The sequence below is a fragment of the Rhinichthys klamathensis genome, unplaced genomic scaffold, assembly GCF_029890125.1.
Source record: "Rhinichthys klamathensis goyatoka isolate OS25496 unplaced genomic scaffold, OSU_Roscu_1.1 h1tg000060l_1, whole genome shotgun sequence".
NCBI classification, from domain to species: domain Eukaryota; kingdom Metazoa; phylum Chordata; class Actinopteri; order Cypriniformes; family Leuciscidae; genus Rhinichthys; species Rhinichthys klamathensis.
The window spans coordinates 4,304,003-4,314,549 of NW_026606605.1; the positions used below are offsets into that span (position 1 = coordinate 4,304,003).

Below are 10,547 nucleotides of genomic sequence, written 5' to 3' on the forward strand. Positions count from 1 at the left end.
TCGCTTCAACCCAGAGTTTCCCACTTGTATTTATGACTTTGTGGTGGCGTTCGTGTGCGTTCAAATCGTAAATACGATCTTTCTGACATGACTTGAACGCACCATTACCCCAGACACTCATCTCTGACAGAGGCCTTGTCGTGCTATACTCACTCCTCTTCTGTGTTGCACACCCATGTTGTTTTACTCAATCCATTCACACTTAAAACAAATGCTGAGTTTTTTCAACCCATGTTTGGGTCAAATATGGATTAACTCTTTCCCTGCCACTGATGAGTTATCTTGTCTTTTATGAGAAAAAGCTTCCCTGCCATTGACGAGATTTTACGGCTTTCTGTGTTATCACTGTTATAAGGCAGGGGGCGCTATTACGCATCACCTGAACTAGTACAGTATCTCCAGATCAAAACACAGGCAAAGAAGAAGCAGAAACGAGTGATCTCCATAGACAGTATAAGAAGTGGACAGAGTCATCTCATTGGAACTCAGTTGAGACAGTTGAAGCCCATTTTTAGCGATTTTTGAGCACTTCCGTTCCTGACGCGCAGACTCAAACCGACTCAAACTAAGCTTGATGACGTGAGCAACCTGTCTGACAGACGTTAATCTTCTAGTAGCTGTGCGTGAAAATTGCCAACGTTAATCTTGCAGAGACGGGGAACTTGAACAAAGAGTTCTTTGGCGTGAGTGAGCAGGAGTAAGTATTCCGTTGCTTTTATGGACTCATTATCTATGGGCTTCTCCCTTGACGGGACGTCCCCCCGATTGCCTGCGAGCTTCTCCTCCTGTCTGTACGGTAATTTCTGTACAGCGCGACAGAGAGTCGAGTGGTTATGACGCAATCGTTAGCCTATTTTTACTAAATCTGTTTCTACGGGGCCATAATGTAACATAGAAGGTAATGGAGCCCTTTATACATTGTCGTGTTTCTTTAGAAATAAATAATGGACAAATGGAGTCTTTAAACGCCTCAGATGTAAAGTTATTCGCTGTCAAAGTGACGCCAAAATGAATGGGAGTCAATGGAAATGCTAACGCAAGTGAAGTTCTGCTACAACATGGCGGCACCCGGCCGGCTTCAACTTCCGGTCGATGGATTACCCCCTTGGTGATCTCATGTAAGCAGATGCATATGAAAAAAAATCAACAATAAACAGTATATAAATCAAAACAGCCTAATGTTACCGAGTGAAATGTCGACCCAGGAAGTGGTTAGGACTGTGCAAGCTTTGGGAGTGTTGATGGACTCAATCCATCTATGTTTTGATCATCATTCTGAATCCCATCCAGACATAGTCTTTGACAAAAACACGATTTTCTCAGCTTTTTGCTCAGAATGTTTTTTTTTTTTTAACTTAAAAAGTTAAAAGAGATTCAAAGAGATTCTTTAAAAAGTTAAACTTTTTTTTTTTTTTTTTTAACAGAGGGTTCTTTCTTTTGATAAATTGCATGTTTAGATATTCATACAACAAAATATTCTGTGGGCCATGATTTTTTTGTTAAATTTACCAAAAACCGCTGGCGGGGGAAAAGTTTCATTTCAATTTAACTAAAAAAATTTAACCAATGGTTGGGTTTGTCCATATTTGACCCAAACATGCGTTGAAACAACCCAGCATTTTTTAGTGTGATTGTTATATGCTTTTTTTCTGGATTTTGACCTTATGCTTATGATTTTGTTTATTGTTGCTGCATTGTTTTGTTTGTTTGTTTGTTTGATTGTTTGTTTGTTTTTTGGTCATAATGCACTGCTGCCTGTCTTTGTCTTTCCTTGGTTTGAAACTACATGTTTTCTGTCATAGTTTGACTGTAGCCAGGCAGTCAGCAGACCCAAGGGCGACAAACAGAGAAAAGGTAACAAAAAAAAAATCTCATCCAGAGAGCATTGTGTCTGAGCCACAGCACTCATAGAGAGTGTTTCTTTTTGTCCTTTCCAACCTATAGTCTCCATAGAAACTTCTAGACCAGTACAGAACTCCCACAGCGACTAAACTTGCTTCCCCCCGCTGCCCTGCTGCTGTAGACACTGCTCCTTTCACATCTTTCCTTTGCTTCAGTGTGCACCAGCCGACTTCTTCTCTGACCTGTGCTTTCTCATTTGTGTGCTGGACACATACTGTAGGTTGTGGTCACTGCTGTGTTGATGTGCCTCTCTTTGCTTTCTGCACTCACCTATTACTAGTCCTTGAATCCAAAAGGGTGTGTTTGTGTCGAGGAGAGATACAGTTGTAAACTCTGTAGAAACATAAATGGCGAATCTGTCTTGGGTATAAACTAACTTTTGTGGGTAAAAAAGAATGAAAAATGCTAGATGGAATTATGACTGAATGTCATGCAGGAAAGGATGAGGAAAATCAAAGGAGTGATTCGAATAATAGTAGGCTATTTTCATTTTCATATGCCTCATCAGCACTCTAGGGTAGTTCAGATACACTGGCTGCATCCGAAATCGCATACTTATTTTGAATAAGTAATTACTTTGTGACCTCTAAAAGAGTATGTTCTATATGGTATGAATGTGTGTAGTATGAATGTAATATGGATATAACTACATCCGCCATGTTGCCTTTATCACGTGACCTACCAGCGTCACCGCCATTCATAAATACTCTCCCGTGGCCTCGTGGTACAGTAAAGTGTCCATCGTATGCACACTTCAGAATCCCCCCGGAAGAAGTATGTGATCCGGGTACTTTTTGCCTACTGTTTTATGAGTATTGTAAATTCGGGGATATATGCGATTTCGGATGCAGCCACATACTATATGTGTTTTTGCTGATGTCATTCGACGCCATGACCACTTTCAGGAGACAGAAAGAGAGTTAGAGAGTGAAATCCATTTTTAAATTACATAAATCCGTAATGTTCTCTGTAAGGACTTGGTAAACAATTTGTAATGTAAATGTAGTGTAGCGATCTGCCTACTAAAGCCACCTTTCCACTGCACACGACAAACGACAGCCGTCGGACCGGAAATCATTAATTTCCAATCGAGAGTTGTACGGGAGCTGCGTACAGTTCCGATCATATGCGTATGTGGAAATTTCGGATCTGATTTGAGCTTCGGATGCGTTGAAATATCTGAACTTCTGAAGCTAGACCGTATGCGACCGGGCGACCGGATGTGATGTATTCTAATCAAAACTATGAGCGCAAAGCTAGAATTACCAATATTTTAAACATTCTGTAAACGCTATTTCTGTAAAATGGCGGTTATTAATAATTATGGCAGAATATTTTTTTTTAATAATTATTAAATCAATATTTATATTGATTAGCTCTATAAAATCTACAATGTTTTTATTTTAGATGTATTGAGGGTCATTTGTGTCGACATTCAATTCCAATCAAGAACGCAAGTACAAAGGAAGACCAAAAAACAATAAGTTGTTAACTATTTTAACAAAAAAATTTTTTTTAACAATTTTATTCTTTTATTATGTCATTAGTTGCGGCATATAGAGTTTTTCTACATACTATATTGAGCGTTCCAAATGTCACAAATAAGGTTCTATTTCAGTGAGCATATGCTGCCTTAAGCCGGGCTCAGACTACAGGAGTTTCGGGCCGATTTATGCCCAATTTACCACATCATTGGTTGGTTCAAATGTTCTGCCCAGATGATCTGATAACGTTAGGCGTTTACAGATCAGATCTTAAACCTTCCGATCTGCTCACGGACACATCAAGGCCTCCTCAACAATATCAAAAATGTTTGATATTTCAACGCATTCTCATCCTTTGGCGTCATATAGGTGGCGCCATATGACATTTCGTCGAAATCTTACGCACATGGCATCCTTTAGCGTCAATATAACACGCACTGTTATGGGTAGGTTTTGGTCTGGGGTAGGGTACGGTTATGACGCCTTGGGATCTGCGTCTCATATTCGCGCTAAACGATGCCATGTGTGTCGGATTTAGACGAGCGTCACCTGTATGACACCTTGGGTTCTGCGTCTCATATTGATGCTAAAGGATGCCATGTGCGTAAGATTTCGACAAAATGTACAAAGCGTCACATGTATGACGCCAAAGGATGAGAGCGGGCTGGATATTTAGGATTTTAAACTTCCACAATAGCCAATGAGAGACAAGTTTACAAGGAGACCGAACTTTTGAAATGGCAACCGCAAAACAACAACCAGCGGAGATGAAGGAACGACTGGTTGAAATGAGGCAACAACACGACTGCCTTTATAATGTCTCCTCATATAATGTCTACAGCAAGTTGCCACGACACAGTATCCATTTTGTTTACATCCGCTTCCCCATGAGATCACGTGAGGTGCTAAATCTGGTCCTATTATGCTTTTTCACTTTTTCAACTAGTCTGTGATGTTGCTGTTTGAGCATAAAAAAAGATCTGTAAGGTTACGAAGCTCAAAGTACACTCCAAAGGGAGATATTTTACCTTTTCAAGAACTACAACGAACGTCTTGTTTGGACTACAACATGATTTTTCCATATCTTATGAAGTCACAATGTCCCTCATTTAAATAATATCCGCCCACGGAAAATGCAAAAAAGGTGAAGAGGCCTGGTTGAGCTGCGTTAGAAAAGACAGTGTTGTCGCTATGTCAACGAGATATTTTTTCATCCCGTTTCCAAAACTCATTTGTTTGACCTTCCTAAGGCTTACGAATTTAGAGTGGTTGAAATTGATTTTAAACACTGTTCCTGAACATTATAACCCCATCGTTTATCTGTGCGCTGCACATTTTATGGAGAACAGCTTGTTTTCTGTTGCTTTTGTAAGACGGTTCACTGCTCCTTAGGAAAATTAACTATGGTTGATGGATTACGGTTTTTATTACCTTAGTTTTCCGACAAATATCATGATTAAATGGAGGATAACATTGTATCTATAATGTATAAGAACATTTCTAAATAACATACCACTCTGAAACGTCCTGTGAAATCCGTGCTTGCAAACTCCGTGCAAGAAATTCATTCTGCATGATCCTCTTTTTCGTTAACACTGTCAGGGTCTGGATTCAGACTCGAATTGGTTTGACTTTTTTATTTCCATTTTTATTTATATTTACACTACAGAAGAACTCGCAGTTATGGATGAGCGGGCGCTAAACGCTGCCATTCACAACACACTGGACCAGCTAACCAATCACAGCACATTTCGTATTTCGGAAGGAGGGGCTTCATCTAAATTGGTGTGTTTGAGCCAGACTGGGGAGAAAGATGCTGTAATAATGTAAAATAATGATTTTTTTAACAATCAAGCCTGAAAACATATTCTAGTAGACCCCATAAACAAAATCAAGACTTTTTGAAAGGGCATAATAGGACCCATTTAAGAATATTATTATTATTATTATTATTATTATTATTAAGATTCTCCTTATGTGCGTGATGCAACCAGATTTCACAATTGGTTAAGATTTAAAAACTCCTGTAGTCTGAGCCCGGCTTTAGAAGGTAAGCAGCAGGATTTGAATCTCCATGTCCTTTTTGCCTTCAAAACTTCACAGAATCTCCTTCCCTTTAGCGTCTAGTGCTAAGCTTCCTCTTCCTCTACTGCAGTGTTTCCATTCAGACATGAAGTTGGCAGTCACCTCTCTTGTCATATGCTGAGCATAGTGCTGTAGACGTTTAAGTCGTCTCTGTCTTTGTGCAAAAGAAATATGGGGGATGGAGCGCGCAAGCCTCCAAGACTGAGTCTATAGACAGACTCCTCCATCAAGATAACAAAAATTCAAACAAACATCGCTTCCCCTCAGACATGTTTTGTGACTGTGATCCTCCCTCCTTTTCTCTCTCTTTCTCTCTCACTCTGTGCTCTCTGCCTGTCTTTCTCTCCCTCGCTGTCTCTCTTCCTTTATATTTCTTTCCTCCCATCCTCATTTTTATTGCAACAGAGGGAAAAGCGATGGAGCATTTCGTCTGCCGGAGGTGAAAAGAATTCTTCGAGTGTAAGTAGAAAATCCTGATGAGGAGAGATGGAGAAAGCGAGAGGAAGTGAAGGAAGGTTGTTGCGAGTAGAGCGATCGAGAGGAAGAGAGATGGAGGGGAAAGGAAATACGCTAGAGCAGCACAATCGCGTTAGCATTCTCTTAGGAATAAAGTCGGGCTCCTCTTCAACATTAACAACACTTCTGCTCGACAAAATGTTCCTCATTCAGCGTTTAGCATGCAAATTGGCTGCCAGATTATGCTTTTTGTATCCATGTTGCCTACTGTCAGCCTGTTACATTGGGTGAATTATAATCAGGCTGCTATCGCCCCCTTGTGGATGGAAACTTGCTTACACGAGCCAACAAACTCAACCAGAGGTTGCGAATGAGAGCCAAAAGAGAAGACATTCTGTTTACTTGCTTGGAAATATTGTTATTATGTGCATGTGTGTTTAGTGTATGTGTGTGTGAGTGCTCATATTTCCATTTCCTTGCTGAGTTTTTAAGCCTCCCCCCTTCACAAATACTCACGAACAAGAGGGAGGCAGAGAAACTTATTCTCAGTCATACCACAGACGAGTCATTTACGTGGTGTTTTCCAATCTTCCCAATCCGTCATACGCGCAATCAGCGGGCGTTTGAGCTGAGGGGGAGCCGACAGCAACCCTGTAATTGATCGCCTCAAACCTTTCGAGATATGCAGGTTCATACATCTCATTTTCGGGGGAAGTTGGGAATGGATTCAAGAGGAGGGGAAATGGCGAGATGAATTTGTCAGGTCTCAACAGATTTCCCTTCGAATGGCCTGGCTCTGGCTGTCTCTCTTTTTTTATTATTATTATTCTTACAATCCTAACCTCATATTTCCAAACTCTTTGAATGTGATTAGATTAATCTGCCCCTACTGTAATGCAATTTATCTAGCATTAAGAGGCCATATAGCTGTAGGATACATCAGAAGTCTCAATGGGATGGAGAGTATATGTGTTCTGGCCATCTGAAGTAATGAACACCTGGAATAGCCGGGTATGAAACGCAGCACAGGCCACCACTAATGCCGATGAGCAAGTCGCTCCATATGTTGTATAGACGAGTTGTAATGTAGCAAGACTATAACGGCATTTAGTCTTATATGCTTCTGTTGTAACGTGCATTCAGGCGCATTAAATGCGAATTACAAATGCCTGAACACATTTCCATTAGTTACGGCCCAGACCAGATAAAATGTTGTTTTTCAGCCTTGCGATGCTCCTGGCAGGTCTAAAAATTACCATGGTAGTGATAGTTTCTTCCAGAATATCATAGTTATGAGTGATATTGTTATAGCACCGTACATGGGATCTGCTTCCTGTCAATTATTATACGTGTGTTGTTGTTACAGTGGTGGCCAATGTATATATGTAGGCTATATAGATTTTTTTTTAAACTCATTATATATAAATATACATTTGATTTATGTTCATATTTTATATCCATTATATTATATTTGATCAAAATACAGTAAAAACTGTAATGTTGTGAAATATTATTTCAAATTAAAACAACAATTTTTCTATTTTAATATATTTTAAAATAAAAATTATTCCTGTGATGCAAAGCTGAATTTTCAGCATCAATACGTAGTCTTCAGTGTCACATGATCCTGAAATCATTATAATATGCTGATTTGCTGCTCAAGAAACATTTATTGTTATTACCAATGTTGGAAACAGTTGTGCTGCTTAGTGTCGGCCCACATCTGGAACGTGTGGAATCCACGTGTACCAGATGTGGGCCGGATCTAGGCCGACACTCTGTTTCTGTCTGAGAAGATAATTATCGATAAATAGAAAGCTCAAAAGAACAGCATTTATTTGAAATAAAAATCCTTTGTAACATTATAAATGCCTTTACTGTCACTTTTGATCAATTAATGCATCAATATGAATTTTAAAAAAATCTTACCATCCCCAAGCTTTTAGTGTGTATACTGTATAACTTTGGGTTAGCCACCACCACTGTAATAATAAAATGCATTTTTAAAAATAGAATCGAATTACAACCATGTATATTTTACACAATGGGTTCCTGGAGTTGGGTTCCTAAGAGAGTGTTTGAGGTTAAAGAAGGTGAGCAACTTTCATGCTCAGGTTTTAATTTGAATTTTTCTCTTTCCTTTTGTATGTGCATATTCAGGACAAGTCCACCACAGATGACCAGCGATCTTGGGACGGCTTTAAGACCATGATCCCTGAGCAGATGTGTGGCTCCAACGAACATAAGGACAGACTGGAGTTACGCAGTAAACCATGGGACACATCCCCGGCCAACACACCTGACACATCCGAAGGAGACTTCCAGACTGAAGTGTGAAGAGAACACACACCTACAACAAACTGAGAGACAACTAAACCCTCTTATGTACTCACGCTGTCAGCGATCTTCAGCAAGACGTGTTCTAAAGGATTCGGTACTTGTGAGGACAGACCAGAGATGAAGAGTGCTCTATTCTATATTTTCACACAGAGACATTAAATGAAAGAGTGGGGCCTGGAGAGTATGGTAAAACATTTTTAACAAACTGTTTCCTGTCTTGATTTTACTCCAGAAAGGATTCTCTTTCACCTGTTTGATGATTTGGGAATTTAAAAAATAATATTTCTGCACCCTTCTTTTTATAGAGGAACGAAGAAAAAAAAAATCAGTACTGATGATTCGCACACTGTTTAATAACCCCTTAGGGTTTTTTTTTTTTTTTTTTTTCTGTCTTCTCATTCCTTGGATGGTTCCGTTTCCCTTTTTCTCGCTTTGTTTTTCCAGGGGAGAGGAAGTTTTGAAAGTATTCATTAATATGTGCCATCCTCTGCATTTTTTTTTTTTCTCTGCATCAGGCCTACTGTACTCATAAGCTTATTTTAGCTCTGTAATTTTTTGGTCCATTATTCTTTTTATTCTAAAAGATTTTTAAGCTTCAGGTATCATTTTATGGGTGGAAGTAGATCTCCATTGTCATACCGCTGTGTGATTGTGTTTTATTTAGGTTTTCCAAAATGCTTGACAGAAAAAATATTGTGTTATACAGTATGTGCGATTTAATGTCAAATTCACATTCGTTCACACCAGGGAAGCATCTTTGATCCATCCTGCACAAAGCAACCGAAAGAATCCACATTCCAGTCATAAAGAGCTTTGGTGTTCCAGAACGGGCTTATCCAGTAAGAGACACACTTCCAGCTGAGAGCGTTTCCATTTTGAACCAACACAAAGGTCTGCTGTCAGGGATGGTGCTAAGTTTCCACATTTCTTCTCTATCTTTAAGTTGTTCTACATTTCTGCTCTTGCAAAAAGTAGCCCTTTGTGATGTTTTCAGTTGAAAACCAGTGATCGATTCAAATTTATTTCTGCACTCAGACTGTGAAGTTTGACAGTTGGCTTAATGCTAAGCAGACTGAAGAGGTCATCTTTGCCAACCCGCTCCTCTTTATAACCCGTTAATTAGTTGTGTTGGCTGATGTAACTCCACATGGAAAGCGAGAAAGAGAGGGCGAACGAGGGAGAGAAAAAGGTGTGGTAATTATCTTGAGGGAATAACGATTTGTCCTGACATTTTCTTACTTGGCGTGAATTTCATCTGCTCAAAGATCCCTGAAGTCAGCATATCATATAGGCACAGATGGCAAGACTAGAGCATGCCATTTCAACCTTTGCAAGTAATCTGCACTAATGGGGAACATGGGCTGCCTCGTCCCCATGAAATATCTCCAAACCACCACGGCAATTAAAACTAGTTTTTCACCTCCCTTCTCAACCGCAGTCAAGAAAGGCCGAATATTACTCTCATATTTGGAATAAGCAATATTACACGAGTCAGCGATGGCAAAAGATGCTCACAGTTGTGCTGATATTCAGTACTGTAGAGTGATTGGGATATTGCTTTTAACAGTTCAATAAACAAGAAGTTAATATTGTGGAACATTAGTTTCTGACTAAAATTGCATATTTTTCCACCATTGAAAATAGTTCCTAAAGAAGCCAAAGCATCAAGGTTATGTGTTGCAAAAAGTAAAAAAGTTCAAATGTGGTTGGACTGTATGTCTGCGTCCTAAATCGAATACTTCCCTACTATATAGTATGTGAAAAACAGTACGGCAAAAGAGTAGTACTGTATGTCTGACTCTGAATACATAGTATTCGAATACCAGTAGGCGAAAAGTCCCTGGATGACCTACTACTTCTGGTGAGATTATGAAGTGTGCATTCGATGGACACGTCACTATCCCATGAGGCCATGGGAGAGGATTTATGAATGGCATTAAAGCGAAGCAAATGTAGTACATCCAAATTTCATTCATACTACCCAAGGACGCACTTTTATACGGACACAAAGTTAATAAAATTTCAAATGTAGTCCCTACGTAGTATGCGATTTTGGACGCAGTGTATATTAGCACCGGCCAATCAAATCTGATTTTTTTTATAATGTTTGGAATTTAGACAAAGTCTTTGGTGAAAGGAAGTGATGTCATTTCTCTTTCTGAAGCGATTTGCAGCCTTGTCTTGAAAGATCAGTATGACAAACCAAACAGGTGAGTCAGCTATTTTAGTTCTACGAGTTATTCTCTTCACAACCACGCAGCTGTACACAAACCCTGCTTC

General features: G+C 39.5%; 1 protein-coding gene across 20 annotated transcripts in view; it reads left to right on the plus strand.

Annotated features, from left to right (window-relative positions):
* adgrb2 (adhesion G protein-coupled receptor B2) overlaps positions 1–8,312 on the plus strand; it is a 346,370-nt gene extending 338,058 nt beyond the window's left edge. For 12 of the 20 annotated variants that reach the window (XM_056249712.1, XM_056249710.1, XM_056249713.1 and 9 more), the window contains 2 exons: positions 5,877–5,930; positions 8,088–8,312. In XM_056249712.1, the coding sequence (XP_056105687.1) occupies positions 5,877–5,930; positions 8,088–8,264 (231 nt within the window). In that variant the 3' untranslated portion in view covers positions 8,265–8,312. Of the gene's footprint in view, positions 1–1,802; positions 1,855–5,876; positions 5,931–8,087 lie in introns of those variants that run through there. The other 8 variants (XM_056249714.1, XM_056249715.1, XM_056249725.1 and 5 more) reach the window with 5 other exon arrangements.
* The last annotated feature ends 2,235 nt before the right edge of the window (positions 8,313–10,547 follow it).